General features: G+C 38.4%; 1 protein-coding gene across 1 annotated transcript in view; it reads left to right on the forward strand.

Annotated features, from left to right (window-relative positions):
- Nucleotides 1-13,045: 13,045 nt before the first annotated feature.
- The window catches only part of LOC145999755 (glycine receptor subunit alpha-4-like), a 6,219-nt gene continuing 897 nt past the window's right edge, over nucleotides 13,046-18,367 (forward strand). Inside the window, exons 1-2 of the mRNA XM_083137046.1 lie at nucleotides 13,046-13,050; nucleotides 16,795-17,020. Coding sequence (XP_082993172.1) covers nucleotides 13,046-13,050; nucleotides 16,795-17,020 — 231 coding nt within the window. The remainder of the gene's footprint in view (nucleotides 13,051-16,794; nucleotides 17,021-18,367) is intronic.

Below are 18,367 nucleotides of genomic sequence, written 5' to 3' on the forward strand. Positions count from 1 at the left end.
TCTGCTAGCCTGGCTACACTGGCCACTCAATTATCTGATGATCAATTCAAAATCACACGTGCCTTGTTTCCAAATCAGGACCTGAAATTAATTAGGCGGAAGGGTGTATATCCATATGATTATGTTACAGATTTTTCTAAATTTGATGAGTGTTCTCTGCCACCACAACAAGAGTTTTACAGCAAAATCAGAGCATCTGGAATTACTGATGATGATTATCACCATGCCCAGTTGATGTGGAACAATTTAAATTGCCAGACATTTGGTGATTATCACATGGCATATTTGAAACTTGATGTGACCCTCTTAGCTGATATAATACAGGCATTCAGAAAATCTTCTATGCAAAATTATAGACTGGATCCAATATATTTTTTCAGTGCCCCGGGCCTAGCATGGTCTGCAACGTTTTTGAACACTAACATGCATTTGGATCTGATCCACGATCAAGATAAGTACTTGATTATGGAGAAAGGTATAAGAGGAGGGATGGTGCAATGTTCTCAGAGATATGCCAGAGCAAATAACATCTATATGCCTGATTATGATCCAGCACGGCCATCAAATTATATAGTGTATGTAGATGCAAACAGCCTCTATGGTCATGCCATGATGCAAAAACTGCCATATGCAGGGCTTGAATGGGTTGAAGATTTCAATATTGAGGATCTTCAGGATTTTGATGACAGTGACTATGGCCTCTTCTTAGAGGTTGATCTGACAATTCCTGATGATTTGCACAATAAATTTTCTGATCTGCCCCCAATTCCTGAGGTTCAGTGCTCACCTGGCTCTAAACAGAAGAAGCTCATGATGACTCTGGAGCCGAAACAAGGCTATGTCATATATTACAAAAACCTCCAGTTCCTGATGAAACATGGTGTTCAAGTGACCAAACTTGGAAAAGTTTTGAGGTTTAGGCACTCAAGATGGTTGAAGCCATATATTGATACAAACACAGAGCTTCGAACATCTGCAAAAAGCCAATTTGATAAGGGCTTGTTTAAATTGATGGTTAATTCTGTATATGGCAAAACTATTGAAAATGTCAGAAAACATACCGATGTTAAAATAATTACTGACCCCAGCCTGAGCAAAAAATTGGTTGCAAAGCCCAACTTCAATTACAGAAGAATTTATGATGAGCACATGGCACTTTTCAACATGAAAAAAACAAAGATTAAGTTTGATAAACCTATTTATGTAGGGGCTGCGATATTGGAATTGTCCAAATTACATATGTTAACATTGTATTATGATGTGCTGAAACCTTTTTATGGTGATAATATAAAACTGATGTACATGGACACGGGTAGTTTTATTCTTGATATTAAAACAGAAGATGTTTATCAAGATATGTCACAGCCTGAATTGCTTGAATATTTTGATACCAGTGAACATACAATAATTCAACACCACAACAAAAAGGTGCCTGGCAAGTTAAAAGATGAGACACTTGGTGATGTTATTGTGAAATTTGCTGGGTTAAGTGCCAAGATGTATAGTTTTGAAACATGTAGTGGTGTTGTTGCCAAAAAAGCCAAGGGCATTGGCAGAGTAACTGTAGACCAAGAGCTTGAATTTGAAGATTATGAAAATTGCATCAAATCCCAGAATTTAATCAAAACATCAGAATCCAGAATTCAGAGTGAGGATCACTTATTGACCAGCAATATTGTAAGAAAAGTGGCTCTGGACCCACATGATGATAAGAGATGCATTTTATCATGCGGCATACATACTCTACCATGGGGGCATTGTGATTTGAAAAATGGAAATCAATGCCCAATTACAGAGCATGATTTGAAATAAATAAACATGCCTATGAACTTATTTGGGTTCAAAAAACAGGCTATTATGGAGCTGCCAACACCACAACCCTCTTCTGATATGATATCTAAACTGAGTGGCTTGTTAATTATTCATCTGAACAGCATACTTACAGAAGTTGATGATGAAACAGGCAAAACATTGTACATATTTAACAATAATTTAAATCATTACCAATTACCTGTAGGTGGGCAATTGCAATTTATTACAACCCCTGAGGGCAATGTCAAGATTTCAGTAGGGAGAAATATTTATAGAATTAAGCACTCAAACATGATTTCTGGCACTGTTTATACTGTTTCTGCTGGTGACTGCTTATATATTGAGGTCCCTGGATCTTATGACAAGCTTATACCCTTTTTTATAGAATTAAGAATCAGATACTCTATAATAAATAACCACTAAAACAAAAATGCCTAATGATATATTTGGCCATACAAGACATGAAGATCACAGTGATGAGATTCTGATGCTTGATGTCAGAGTCAAGAAATTAAGAAGTGATTTACAAGCTTTGCAGACCACACTCAATGCCAGTCTTCAATTAGAAATTACAAATTTGCAATCACAATGCATGGACCCTCTTCTTAAAATTGATTCTGAACTCAAATTGCTGCTTCAGAAATATACTGATTTGGCCACATTGGATAATTTTCAAAGTTTAGAAGAAGCTGTAGCAGCTCTTCAAGCCAAATTTAAGACCCAGGCTAACAACTCTGAGCAATTGAAACAACAATTAGAAGAGCAGATTAATAATGTCCAGACACAGCTCCAAACAATTGTCAAAAGCATAAAATCACAAGAAGATTTTGATCTAGTGATTTCCACTCTAAAGGAACAGATTCAGTCACTCCAAATACCTAATCTGGACCCTCTGAACAATGCCATAGCCGAGGTTAAAGGAAAAATTGAGACACTTGAAAATTTTATGAACAATTTGCCATCTTCTGATGCTTTGAATGCAATAACTCGGAGTGTAGCAAATATTAAGCTGCAACTTGAAACATATGAAGATTTTGGAAAAATTCAAAGTTCCATAACCCATCTTGAAGGTACAATAGCAGCAGTGCAAAGTGATTTGGCAAATGTACTAGAATCCCGATTGCCTGGGATTGTAGATACCCTTGTTAGTGTCCAGGAACAGATCACAAAGCTTGAAAACCTCAACACTGAATCTGAACTATCTCATTTTCATCACTTGATCGATGATATCCAAACAAAACTTGAAATTTTACAACAATCTACACCCACTCAGGCAGATATAGCGCTGCTCCAAAATGCTATGCAAAATGTGGCTGATGCTTCTGAATTAAACAATGTGAAATTGGCACTTGAATTTTTGCAGAATACTGTTTCAAATCTTCCCACATCACAGGAACTTAAAAATATTAAGAGGGCAGTGAATAGGATATTGAAATCAGAAGATATCAAGAATATCCAGACAGAGATCAAACATCTCACTCAGACAGTGGCCATTCTACCAACAAATCAACATATTAATGAATTGCATGCCCTGTTTGAGGATATCAGAAGACAGGTCCATGATCTTACTGCTCAAAATTCAAAATTGGCAGTTGTTGAAAATTTGCAACAAATTGTAGCTAATATCAAGCAACAGCTAGGAACCATGGAATCCAATCAAGCAAATGCTCTGTCTGTTTTTGCCACCCAGCTTCAAGAAATTGTGCAACAATACAAGAAACTTATTGTGGACATAAAGATCAAGCCAGGCCATGATGATGTTGTTAGAACCATCAATGAGCACCTTGAATCTGTAACAAGCAGATTGCTCACAGCAGAAAAGGAAATAACAGGCATAATCGAGAATCCAAAACATACAGTAATTCTTGAATTGTACAGCATCCCCAACAAAGAATATGATTCTCCATTTACACCAGGTGGCAAAATATATATGCTATCCCCTGCACAATTTTATTACCAATTTTTTGTTGGGGGCACATTGAGACCAATCAAGATCAAATATTGGCTACAACCACAGGCACACCACTACCCTACCTTATCAATAACAAATGCTGACAACAAAGTGAAAATCACCAGTGTAGAATTGGAGGATTTTACAGATCCCAATACATTGGAAACAGCCTATGTTGAAGATGATGGCTCTTTGGAATTTAAAATACATATTGGAGACAAATTATATTTAGAAAATCCTGCAGTATCAGCTGCGGAACACCCCATAGTTGCAATATTCTTGTTTACATATTATGTCTAGAAAAATTATTGTTGATGAATTACACAGACAAGCCCGACATAATTATAAGAGACTCCCAGTAGTCACAAAGGGCATAGATGATTTATGGCAGAGCGACTTGATTGAGTTGTCAAGTGGGCAGTTGAAAAACTTAGACAAAATCAACAAGGGCTACAAGTATCTACTCACTGTCATAGATACATTTTCAAAATTTGCCTGGGCTGTGCCACTCAAATCCAAGACTGGAACATGTGTTACAGAAGCCATCAGGACAATCATCAATCAGAGTGGAAGATCCCCGCGCTATTTGCAAACAGATAATGGCAAAGAATTTTATAATTCAGTGTTTCAACAATTTATTAAAAGCCAGGCAATAAAACATTATTCGAGTTACAGTGATCTCAAGGCCTCAATTGTAGAGAGATTCAACAGAACCTTAAAAAATCTTATGTATAAACAATTTACCCTCCAAGGTAATTATAAATGGATTAATATTCTTCCAGAACTTCTACATAAATATAACAACTCGGTCCATTCCACAATCAACATGAAACCCTCTGAAGTAACTTCATCTGATGAGCAAAAATTGATCAGAACTGTTTATTATCCTAGATACCAGCCAACAATAAGAAGGGCCAAATACAGGGTGGGTGATCAAGTAAGAATCAGCAAATATAAGCACTTATTCAAGAGAGGCTTTACAACAAACTGGAGCACTGAATTATTTACAGTGGTTCAAATTAAACCTGGGACTCTTAACACATATATAATAAAGGATCACCGAGGAGAAATTCTCAAAGGCAGGTTTTATGAACAAGAGCTCAGCAAAACTAAACAGCCTGACACATATCTCATAGAAAAAATCATCCGCAGAAAAGGCAACAAGTTACTTGTCAAATAGCTAGGTCATCCGGAAAACAGCTGGATCGATGCAGACAAAGTGATAATATGAGCACCTGGGATGTTATAAAAAGGCTGCCAGAACCTGAACAGCAGATTAAGAGAAATGGCAAGTTGCTACCTGAAAATATTAGGTGTCTTATTGTTGGGCCATCTGCTTGTGGTAAAACTACACTAATGGTTGATAATTTTTTATTGGCACCCAACTGGTTAGACTGGAAAAACAGGCACTTGTATATCTTCTCTAAGAGCTTGGAACAATTAAAATATCAGCAGCTGATGAAGCTATATGATGGATTGGATATTGCCACTTTTGAATCAGATGTTAAGCCACTTCATGACTGTCTCGATAATTCTGTTGTTGTGTTTGATGACATTATATTGGATAATCAAAACAAGGTTAGAAATTTTTTTACACAGGGCCGGCATAAAAACATTGATTGCTTCTACCTGGCACAGACTTTTTCAAAAATACCCAAGCAACTGATCCGAGACAACAGCAATTTTATATGTGTGTTTCATCAAGACCATACCAACCTCAAACACATACATGATGAATATGTAGGTGGGGACTTGAGCTACAATGATTTTTCCAAGTTTTGCAGTAGGTGCTGGAACCAGGACAGCTATGGGTTTGTCACAATTGATATGACAAGAACACCCAATACTGGAAAATACAGAAATAAAATCAACAATTTTCTAGACATTGAAACATAAATAAATAAACATGAAAAGGCCAATTATTGATGATCTTAAATTAAGAGATTATCTTGTAAAAAGATTTAAGGGATGGAAATCAGAGAACCGAGGAATCTATGAAAAACACAAACAAACAGAACAGCCTGTAATTGATGCTATTAGTGATTTAGGTAAAAATATCAAAACTGTTACAGAGCAAAATCAAAATTTGATCACAGAGCTTGTACCTGTAGCTGCCAGGAACATATTAGATTATCCATTCACCCCACTTTCCAGTATTCATACACCTAGTCCTGTTGCTCCTCGAAGAATTGAAGCTACTCAGGATCCTATTGAATTGGGTCTTCTTGCTCAAAAATATTTAACCACACCTAAAGACAATAAAGATGAGGTCTTTGGCTTATATGCTGACACAGAGCTTGATGGCAGCATCATACATAGAATTGGCAATTTCAGAGTAACATTTATGGGAGATGATATAATTGTATATTCAGAATCTCGACTTGGAGAAAAAGGTGCTTTTGTTAAGTACCCCGGAACACCTGGATTATGGGAACTGATGACTAGGAAAAGGCCTGGCAGCTATACAGATCAAGATTATGATTATTACAAAGAAATATTAATAAAATCAGATGCTCTATACCAGAACAATGATCCCACACAAAAAAGAGTCAAGTCTAGCAGTGGGGCAAAATACAACAATTTAATCAAGCCCATATGGTCACAAATTAAGACAGGCAGTGGAATCAAACAATACAACACCCTGCCTAAAGAATTTGTGTGGGTTGATGATGTCAGGAAACTTGTAGATAGGTTATTGGTGATAGCTGGGGAGGAAAATGCTGGGAATCACAGTTTTTACAATGAAAAGGTTGGAATTATGGACATGATAAGCACCAAATTGTCTAATTTTATAGTGAATGACACTAAGGGGATTGGATATCTTATAAAAATTATTAATACTCTACCACCTAAATTTTGGAATATTTCTGAGGGTCGGGGCCTTGTTAATGACATTATAAACAAGTTGCCATTTGAACTACATATTCCAGGCTATCAGTATTGTGGTCCAGGCACAAAATTGGACCATAGATTAAACAGAGGGGATCCTGGTGTAAATCCTTTAGATGCTGCTTGTAGAGACCATGACATAGCATACAACACACATTCTGATCTTGACAAGAGACATGTTGCAGACAAGAAATTAGAAGAGGCTGCATTTGGCAGATTTGTAAGCAAAGATGCATCTTTAAGTGAAAAAATAGCAGCATTGGGGACCACCATAGCTATGAACACCAAACAAAAATTGGGGTGGGGGTTGTGAATATGTATATAATAAACCTACAATGAAGGCCAAGGGTGTTATGTATCAAATACCTTATGCAGGTCTCAAATCTCTTAAAACTATTGATAGTCTTTTAACCAAAAAGCAGCGCAAGAAAAAAAATTCTTGTATTGCAAAGGGACATGGTATGAAATTGTTGCTTAGTACCCCCCAATTAAAAAAATTACAACAATCAAGAAAAAAATCACATGTGGGGGGTTTCATATTTACCATCCCAGCCATCTTAGCTGCTCTCGGGGCTGTGGGGAGCTTGGCTGGGGGATCAGCTGCCATAGCAAAAACAGTAATAGATGCCAAGAAAAATAGGGCAGAATTAGATGAGCAGAGGCGCCATAATCTTGCCATGGAGAAAAAAGGCAAAGGTGTTAAGAGAGCCATGAATAAGTTTAAAAAAAACAAGAGCCGCTTACAAACCAAGATATTGAAGCTTTAATCAAGCCACTGGGCATCAAACATTTTAGAGGTGTGTACATGTCTGATTCTTTACCAGAAAAACCACTCAACAAAGAGTGTGGCATTGTTAATTTGGATAAGTACAAAAATCAGGGCACTCACTGGATTTGTTATCTTAAATATTTAAAAAATGAGGCATTTGTGTTTGATTCATTTGGAGGTGTTCCACCTGAAAATTTAGTAAAATATCTAAAATCAACTAATCTTTATTACAATAATGCCCGTGTTCAAAATTTCAAAGATGTTAATTGCGGACATTTGTGTTTATCTGTTCTCAGATATATGTCTCAAATAAATAAACCATCAATTGAAAATTTTCAAAAGGCCTTGTGGTATTTAAAACATCATGGGGGTATTCCATCTCACCAGCCAAAATTCAATATTGAAACCCAAATTGCATGATGACATAGTGTATCCCAAAACAATAGCTCTCAGAGCATTTTATGGCATGTACTTGATCCCTAATATTACACACCACAACAACAAAATTGCAGTAGGTAATGAAAAAATTGTCATCACTCCAGGGCAATATAATCTATCCACTCTAAATGCTCAATTACCCAGAGGTATAGTTTTAAGTCAAAATTCTGTCACTCACAGAGTAGAGATTGTATCTGCCACAGAAACAGTGGAACTGGGTACTATAGGAGAGCTGTTAGGCTTTGAGAACAACACAAAACTTGAACCAGGCATCAAACACACTGCTATGAATATACCTAAATTCTTAGCCATAGAGACTCTGAATATTCACTGTAATGTGGCTGAGGGTATGATCACCAAATCAAATGGCATAGGCACTCACAAACAAACCGGCATCATTGCAACATTCAAACCTAATTCTGAATTCATGGAACCAATCATCTACACTCCATCCCCAACATTATATTTTCCTGTGTGCCATAATAGAATAGATTATATTGAATTGATGGTCACTAATGAAAAAGATGAATTAGTTGATTTTGCTGGAGCCACAACAACTGCAATCATAGAGATTAACATTTAAATAAAAATACATACAATGGAAAATATTGAGAGTTATGAGCTACAATCATTCCCCCCAAACAGGAGGACATTTGCAAATTTAAATCAACCCAACACAGAAATTGAGGTTGATCTTGATGTAGGGGACGGCTTTATACACCCCCACAGAGCAGATCTATACATCAAATTTGATGTTGTAAAGCTCGATGGTACAGATTACCCGGCAAATTCAAATATAAGATTAGTAGATAATTTTGTGCCGCATCTGTTCTCTGAAATTGAGATCAGAAAGCATGGCGTTGTTATAAACAGAGTAGATTATCCCGGCATTACCTCCACAGCTTTGACCACACTAAAATTATCCAAAACCGAGGCTTCATACTACAGAATCGGTGGATTTGAGGCTGGTGATAAAATTATATCTAAGAGCCACACAGTGCTGTTCCCCATGCGCCTATTGCCAGGATTCTTCTCAGATTACAAAGATATTATGTGGAAGGGTGGTTTAAGAATTACATTTAGAAGAGCTGCCAATGATAATAATGCTTTGATGAGGTACAGTACATTAAACTCTACAGGGGTAGCTCTGCCCAATACCCTACCTGATGCAGGCAAATGCATTATTCAGACTATGGAGTTAAGAATCCCTGTTGTTGAATATGAGGCCAGTTATGCTCTTAAATACAAAGCTGATATAATAAAAAATCCACAGGTTCCTCTGCAATTTTATACATATCAATGCGTACAGAAGCCCGCATCTGGTACATATTATGAATTTGATGCTACAAATTCATTCTCCAGCATACAATATGACATGCCTGATTTTGTGGTGGTACTGTTTCAGACTGGAAGACACAACAATCAGGAAAAAAATTCAAGCAAATTTGATAACTGCAACATCAAGAACATATATCTTAAAAATGGCAGAAATGAGGTCTTTCCTAGAGAAAATTACAATTTAGACATGTCCAAGGATGATTTCCTCAAATTATATGAGGCATTTTCTTCCTTCAAACGTGTCACTACAGGCAATACTGACATGTATTACACTCCAGATGAATTCAAAGCACAGAGACCCATGTTTGTAATCAACACTTCAAAAAGAAAACAAGTTGTGGTGAATGACAGGACAAACATTAAAATTATCTGTGAATTCCATGAGGCATTACCTGATGACACCATATGTAGTGTTATTCTCATAGGTGAAAAATCATATGTTTATGATGTAAGAAATGAGAGGGTCACAGAGCAATTCTAGAGGGTCTCTGCATATTGCATTGTCTTAGTACTAGATATGCAAGATGGGCCTGGTGTCCAATTGAACTTAAACCGGAAGTAGACCGGAAGTGAACCGGAAGTGGACCGGAAGTGAACCGGAAGTGGACCGGAAGTGGACCGGAAGTGGACCGGAAGTAGACCGGAAGTGGACCGGAAGTGAACCGGAAGTAGACCGGAAGTGGACCGGAAGTGAACCGGAAGTAAATATGTGTGGGTGTGGGTGGGTGTATGTGGGTGGGTGTGGGTGGGTGTGGGTGGGTGTAGGTGTGGGTGGCCTAGTTTTAAGTGTGGGCAAAAAAAATATCAAGAGGGGCATATTTTTAACAAATTTATGGACAACAATCTCACAGAAGTGCCTTTTATAAGTATAGGCAAATCAATCTGAGGGGGCTCTTCTTTTCTGAAAAATTCCCGAGGGCATTTTTCCGAAATTCTTGGGTTAGGCAGGGTGCTACACTTAAGCAAAAAACTCATATGGGCATGTTGAGCAAGTTTTAAGTGTGGCCAAAGCTGCTTGAGGAGGGCTCTTCCTTTCCGGCGCTGGTAGTACAGTCAATACAACTACTTGTATCCTAACCTCCACCCGCATACATTCGAGGGTATGCGCATGTCCCAGTGCCTCTGATAAAAACTGGGACGTTAGTTGCTCGTTTTACGGTTCCCCCGTTATTGTTACGCTCCATTACTTTATTTGAAATTTGCATTTTACATAAATCTGGAAATAAAAAATTGACAATTACAATAATATTTAATAACATAATATATAACATAAATATAATTTAGCATAATTACATTGGTATCAGTACAGTACAATGTTAACACATCTATACCTTTCATTTTTTACATGAACCTTAGCTGGAATATGTTTAAAATACGATATGAGTATTGTGTGTATGTATGCATTGTTTAACATATACCGGATTTTGGGATCCGAAATCTATAGTGTTGAGAGCTCACGCGCCCTGCATGTAACAATTTCTTGTTACAAACAGTGCATAGGGAGCCAGAGAGCGACAGTAGATCAGCATGTGGTTTAAGACCATTGATTTGAGTTATATTAATTCAGTGGGATGGGTATGCTTCACCTCAGAGGCCAGGTGTTCCGCTGTCGGTCTCCAGCCCCCATATTTTGAAGATAGTTTGATGCGATTATGCGCGGTCAGTTCCCATTTGGAATTGTAAAAATGTGTGTAGTATTGTGTCTGTGGAAGAAAGTTACCTGCTGCCTTGTATATCTGTTTGCTGAAATGAATACACTTCAGCAGGAAAGAGCATAGTTGATATGAATTATTGAATGATAAAATAGAGGTAGTACAATACAAAAGGTAAAAATATTTGAAATATTAATGAATTTAATTTTGAATGAGATTTATGGATTAGAATTTATAAATGCATTGTATGATATGTAGTTTAGAGAATAACGCCGGAATACCGACGTTTGAATGGTAGCTGGTGTGCCAGCTAGGTGTTTGTTTTGAAGCCATTACTCTTTCCATTTAATCCTTATGTCTTACTCCTGGTAATCGGACGGGGCGAATTCTTCTCCGCTCTGCGGCCTCCCTTCGTCCAGTGGAAACCACACAGTGCCTTCGTCTGGAAACATTGGTGGGTGCTTCCTCCTCCTCTTCACCTTCCTCCTCTACAGGAGTAGGAGGCAAAGCACGAGAAGCAAGGGGCCTTCCAGCAGTTCTTCTCCTGGTTTCCATGGAAGATTGGGTCTGTGGTATGTGTATTGGCTGGGGTGGTCGCCTTTGCTGTTTCTCGAATCTTCCCAGCTCCTCCAAAGACACGGCGTCTGCAAGTGCCTTGAATCTTCCTATCTGTTTCTTAGAGAGCAGGATTGTTATATCATATGTTGGAAGTTCCCTCCTCATGTTTTTGATGTTCTCACCCGTTCCTAGGCAGAAGAAGACCTTGTGCTCTGGGGTGTCTTCCGGAGCTTCGCAGGCGACGCATTTTGTGGAAGTTCTGCTGCCTATCCGGTGTAGATGCTCTCCGTAAGGGCCATGGCCTGTCAGGAAGTGCATTAAGCCCTTTGTGGCATGAGAAGTTATCAGTTTGTTTTGACGTAGGTTGGACGAAGCCGAACGTCCTTCTTCCATTCCGGGCAACGTTCCATTCCCCTTGCCAGGCATCCATGAATCTTTCTCTTATCTCCCGTAGAGTAGGCAAGAAAATTCCAACACATTTAGTAAGGTTTTCCTCGTCTCCCTTCCTAAACCAATATTTGGCGGCCCTCCAGCGGACCTCCAGATCCAGCGGAAGGTATCCCGTAAGGGCAAGCAATGCCTCCGTAGAGACTGTTCCGAAGGCCCCCGTTACTCGCAGAAGAATCCTACGTTGAGAGGCCCTAAGCATTCTAATGTTCTTTTTCAGTGTCAACCCCTCCATCCATGTGGATGACGCATATGTGGCTATTGCTTCATAAATTGACTTGGTATATGTTTCCATTATGCTGGAATTTAGATTAACTTGGTATGATGTCAACCTGGTGAGTTTTTGCATTGTGATTTCGGCTTTGGTAGTTATTTTTTGTATGTGTCTATCGAATTTTAATCCCTCACTTATGCTTACCCCAAGATATTCAAAATGTTCTGATCTTTGAATGATAGAGCCAGATAGTTTTATCGATGGGTTTCTCCTGGTGCTAATTTTACCCTTTAGAAACAAGTATTTTGTCTTTTCTGCGGATAGTTCTAGCTTGGCTTCCCTGCACCATATTCTTAGGGCCTCTAGAGCTTCATTTACTTTGTGCTCAACCTTAGCACGGGAGTCGTCTGCACATACCATAGCTATGTCATCCGCGTAGGCAATAACTTTTGTAATGTTACTGTTATTACTGAGATCACGAAGGCAGGGTTCTAGGTTAAGGTTCCATAAATGAGGTCCAAGCACCGACCCCTGAGGGCATCCCTTAGTTGAAATTTTGGAGAAGGTTTCCTCGTTCAAGGTTAGTTGAACCTTCCTGTTCCTGAAGTAATCTTCTAGTAGTTGGATTATTGTTGACGGACAATTCAACCTCCTGAGGGTAAGGAATAGCCACGGCCACCATAGGTTGTCGAAGGCTCCGCTGATGTCCGCGAATACTGCCACCACTATCTTCTTGTCTGATGTTTGAGCCTCCTTCTTTAATGCATTGACTGCATCCTCAGTTGAGCGACCCTTCGTGAAACCGTACCGGCGGCCAGAGCCTCCAATCATGATCAGAAACTCCTGCAATCTCTTATTTATCATCTTCTCGAACAACTTCCCCAAGGTGTTGAATAGACAAATCGGTCTATATGACTTCAGGCTTGTTTCGTCCTTCTTCCCATCCTTTTTTATTATTACCAACCTTCCCTCTTTTCATGGGGTAGGGAATTTCTTGTTTGCCAAACAGTGATTGAACAATGCTGTTATAAAATGAATCGTTTTTGGCAAGGACAATTGGAACAGTTTACGTCATTATTACAATCCATCATGGAAGTACAGCGCCACATTTCAACTTGGTGGCGGAAAATTGAACAATTTTAATATATCGCCATAGTGGATTCACCAAATTTCAGAGTTCTACGATGCCTCAAACAGGCTACAGAGGGCTCTGAGTTGGGTAACTTTAATTGTGGCCAACCGGTATAATAAAATCATTACATCCTCCTTTCCTAAGAAATCTCATCTTTCCCACAACTTTTCTCACATTGCCCAAACTTCTAAATAAATTTGCTTGATATAAAACGGTTCACGTTCTTGCAAAAGTTTGCACTTAATTGCTGTCTGCTGTTTATTTCTGGAAGCCATTTGCAATGCTAGTTTTCTTTTCTTCTTCCTCCCGTCGAGAAGATGTCATCTTAACTCGACTTCGAATTGGACACAGCCGTCTCACATTTGCTGCAAGGGCTTGTTCCTCCGCTGTGCCGTGTCTGTAGTTTCGTTCTAAATGTTCGGCACATCATTCTCGAATGTGCCGATTATAGTTTCCTCAAAGTTTTAACCAGGGTTGGCATGTTTAAAGCAAAAGTGTTTTAAACAACTTGTTTTAAACGTTTAAAACACATGGATTCATTTTTTCACAAATGTTTTAAACATTTTTTTTAGACTTGTTTAAAACACATTTTGATGCTAGTTGTTTGATAGTTTGTGGTGTTTTGTAACTTTGCCTTTTCATTCAATCCGTGTCAATTTTGTTTATTGTGCATATAAATCTGTTCAGTGACTGAAAATGTACGTACATCAATTAACAAAGAAACATATCTTGATGAAAGCTCGTGGGCCACGTTTAAAACACGTGGCTGTTTCTTTACAACACTTGTAAATGTTCAGTGTTTAAAAGATTTTTAAAATTTGATACTATGTGCATGAAACAATTTTGTTCCTCACTTAACATGCTGCACATAGTTCTTAATGTCAATATTTAGTTGCATTCACAATAATATGTTTTTAAGCAAAAAACAGAGTAGCTACCACGTGGACTGAGTGGGGCCTGGCAACTGTGAATTAGTTTAAGCTTCTCTGAACAGCCAACAAGCGACATTTAGGACTAAAGCCCCTCACACGATACTTGTTACATCGTACCTGTCGATAGTCTTTTGTTCCCATAATGGCGGCCGCGTGAGATGTAAACAACGTATCACTTCACACTTTTAAAATACGATATCTATTCAACCGAGAGGAATATCGCTTCGTATTAAATTGTTTTAGGTAGAGAAGAATGGCGCTGATTAATTACATACTTTACAACGTTTACTGTACACGTATGGAAGAACATTTTAGCTTTTTCAATTGTAAACACCGTGCACTCACCATAGACGGTGTAACACGACGTGCCTTTCGTGCTGTATGTATTATACATTGTAATTGGAACAGATAACCGAAATTATCCATGAAATGCTTTGGTGTAAAACTGAAAGTACTATCTGTTATAAGATTTTTGGAACCATTTACGTAGCATTTATGCTAGGAAAAATGTTAATGGAAATGCTTTCGTCTAAAGCAGGCTTAAAGGTGGACGAGCAATTTGAAGAATGTTGTAAGAAAATTACTCCTTTGTGCTTTTATTAAAAAAGGAAAAGTATGGACTAGAGATTGGCGCAAAAAAATATGGTAATCAATTATAACACCATTAGGCCCTGTTTCCATGATATGAAAAACTCAATATGCTGACCAAGGTAGAAATTTATTTTATTAAAAACATAAACTAAACATAACTTTTCAACCTTCTAGCAAGGTCTTCGTCAGACTCTGCACCAAGTACAAATGTAACAAGGTATAAAACAGGACGATATATATACACAAACATTACTCCCCTCCAGACTATTATAAAGTTGTTCTGGAACATTCTAGCAGTCTAGTCTAGAGGGGAGTAATGTTTGTGTATATATATCGTCCTGTTTTGTACCTTGTTACATTTGTACTTGGTGCAGAGTCTGACGAAGACCTCGCTAGAAGGTTGAAAAGTTACGTTTAGTTTATGTTTTTAATAAAATAAATTGGTCAGCATATTGAGTTTTTCATGGTAATCAAGCTTTTTAACTCGTGTTTGCATTATTCATACATGAGATTTGCAGGATTCATTCACCAAAAAAAAGTCAAACATTTATTAATACACTTGTAATAATAAGAATTTTCATTTTCAACTAATCATATTTATCACGTACACATCTCATCGCTTTGCATAAATACCTAAATACTAATGAACTGAACAAGAATGCACTGCACGTCATCTCTTTCCTTTTCTTTTTTTATCGAGAAACGGATAAACTATAACATAAACAACCAGCACTCGGAAAACACAGCACAGACAAAAAACGCTCCTTTGGAAACTCACAGATTATCTTCACAATGCCAAACTTTGCTCTGATTGGCTGTTCCACAGAATCCATTCGAGGAAAGCTAGTAGCAATTAGAACATGTCCTATTCCTCCAAACCAGTCAAGCAGTGAGCCAGGCGGCCATGAATTCTACCTAGAAAGTCAGTTCAGCGCCAACTAGGGCATTTCTACTAGAAATCCAGTTCCGTGTGATAGGGGCTTAACATAAATATGTACTTTAGGAAATTAGTCAAGATGTTACCTTATAATAGAAACACAGTCCATCCTTGGATGATTTTGATTTTGATTTGAATTTAAAGTTTTGGGTGCGTCAGCACTAAGGCTATTTTGCACCCGTCACATTATACGGGTTCCAGCCCCTTATCGTTACACATAACAACTCTAACGTTGCATTGCATAACTAAAATCATAAAATCTTCTGACTTTCGTGAAAAGCTGAGGCTGTAAAGGAGCACTCAGCACAAATAATGACAAAACACAGGACAACACAAACAAAATTATACTGGCTATATGGCCAGTCGCCAGAGGCTCGTTAGTCTGCAGTCCAGGGTGTACTACGTGGAATTGAGGTTGACTATTGGGTGCACTACGTGGAAGGAGCACCCCTTACACCTCCATCCTTGGATGATTAAGAGATTCTTATAATTATTCTTAGATAATAAGTCTTATTAGCATTAAGTTTCAAACGTTTTTTTTGTTTAAAACATGTTTTATTTTCTGTCTCTGTTTAAAAAACTATGTAAAACATTTAAAAGATGTTTAAAACAAAAACACTGTTTGTTTTGTTTCTTTTATAAAAAAAACACAAATTTTGCCAACCCTGGTTTTAACCTTCCCAGCGACTTTCATCCATGTTGGGAGAGGATGACAACGATTTTTTTTAGATTTGTGAGAAGAGTGGTCAATTTCCACTCTCTATTTCAGGGAGATTTTTTAGTGTTTGCTTACATTTTGACGTGTTACGCATGTCCCGTGTAGGTCCCTTTACAACCTTGCATCTCAAGGGACTTTTTACACTCCTTTTCTAACCCAGGTGCGAATTTCAGATAAGGGCATTTTCCTCGTATAGACTGAAGGGTGTAAAATGTCATACATGCCGATGGCCCAAAAAACATTAAACAATCTTTCGAAATAATTCTTGGAGCTTTCCTGGGGGTGAACGATGAAGAGGTTTTCTCTTATCTTCAAGAATTAGGAGTAACGTTAGCTCTCGCAAGCTCTGAAGCCTATCCGGAAATCACCTGGCTGATATCCAGAGAAAACCTCTTCACCAATCTTCTGTTCCGCAGGGACTCTTCCCCCTCATCGAGCGGCATCAAGCCAATCGAGGTGTGGCTGGTGGCGTGCATCATGTTCCTGGCGAGCGCCTTCATCGAGTACGCCCTGGTGCTGTTCCAGATGAGATGCGAGCAGAACTGGAACCACCAGAGGAAGTCGGAGCTCGACATCAAGTGCACCAGGATGTTCGTCGTCAGGGGGAGCAGACTCACGGAAGGGAAAACGTATCCTGCTCAGGTAAGCTTAGCTTTAGCACAGTGAATGCGTTCCGGACCGTAAAGGACCAATACTGAGTGTAGAACCAGAAATGAATGATGATCCGAACTGGTAGGAAATTGTATGTTACCACTTACATCTCTCTGCTATGGATTGTGTCGCTAGGGCAAAGTTCAACGCGATCCTCTTGGGAGTTGTAAAGAAAACGCAGGCACACACACTGATAACTATAACTATGAATTATAAGGTATATACACATAACACTTGATTACACTTGCCATGCACTCCTGTATAGGGAAAACTGTTTACACGAAGTTGAAGCTGGTGTTATAACAACGTGCCACGTTAGGCTTACGGTATTTATAATTGTCCGCAATGGTTTCTGGCTGTGTCCCGAGTGGCTTCTCTACGCACACTGGCTAGAAGTAAGTACCGCGCTCAGAATGAATTAGCCCATGGAGTGCAGGTTACTAAAGGCATTTGATATACACAAATAAACAATTGAAGCTATATACAATATAAAATATACAGGGTGACTGGTAATTAGATGTATTCCCTGAAAGGGGTTAAAGTAGAGACAATTTGCAATAAATATGACCATATGATACCCCGTCCGAAAATTAGTAGTTTTCGAGATAATCGAATTTCAATTGTTTTTTTTAAAAAATGACAATTTTCCACATAAATAGATGAATTGAGAAAAAACTGCTCACTGTATGGAACTTATTTCAGCGTTTTCTGATAGCTAACAAATAAGTGGTTCGTTGAAAATTAAGTTTTTCCCAAATAACAATCACATGTAAGTACCGGGTGGGTCTAAACTTACAAGTGATGATAAAAAAATGCACTCTTAGTTTACTTGGCAACGTACTAATAACAAAAATGGTATGACACGAAGCGTACAAATTACTTAAATTACTTCCTTGTTACATCTGCTATCCAACAAGGTACAAATGTTGCTAACATTCACATTTGTGTACAAGAATAATACTTCATTCATCTTCATGTGAATGGAATCAATGAACAATACAATTAAAGAACATTACACGTCTTGCTCAAAGTAGGCACCTCCGTTACGAATGCAGGCACGCAGGTTTTTTACGGACATTTGGTCTCTTAACTCGTTATGTGATGGTGTCCTTGATGTGTTGACCAGCTGTTAAGATCCTGTCCCTGAGCTCTTCTTGCGAGTTTACCTGTGTCTTGTCATGTGGCTCCAAATGTAAAAGTCGCAAGGCTTCAAATCGATGGGGGATCGAGCTGGGCAGTCATCATGCTGATAAATCATGTCACGTCTTGTAGCTAGAGGCACATCCTCCAACAACATTGCCATCCCCGTTCCCCAAAAAAATGTTCATAAGTGATGCC

Source organism: Lepisma saccharinum, chromosome 15 (genome assembly GCF_977018435.1).
Source record: "Lepisma saccharinum chromosome 15, izLepSacc3.1, whole genome shotgun sequence".
NCBI classification, from domain to species: Eukaryota; Metazoa; Arthropoda; class Insecta; order Zygentoma; family Lepismatidae; genus Lepisma; species Lepisma saccharinum.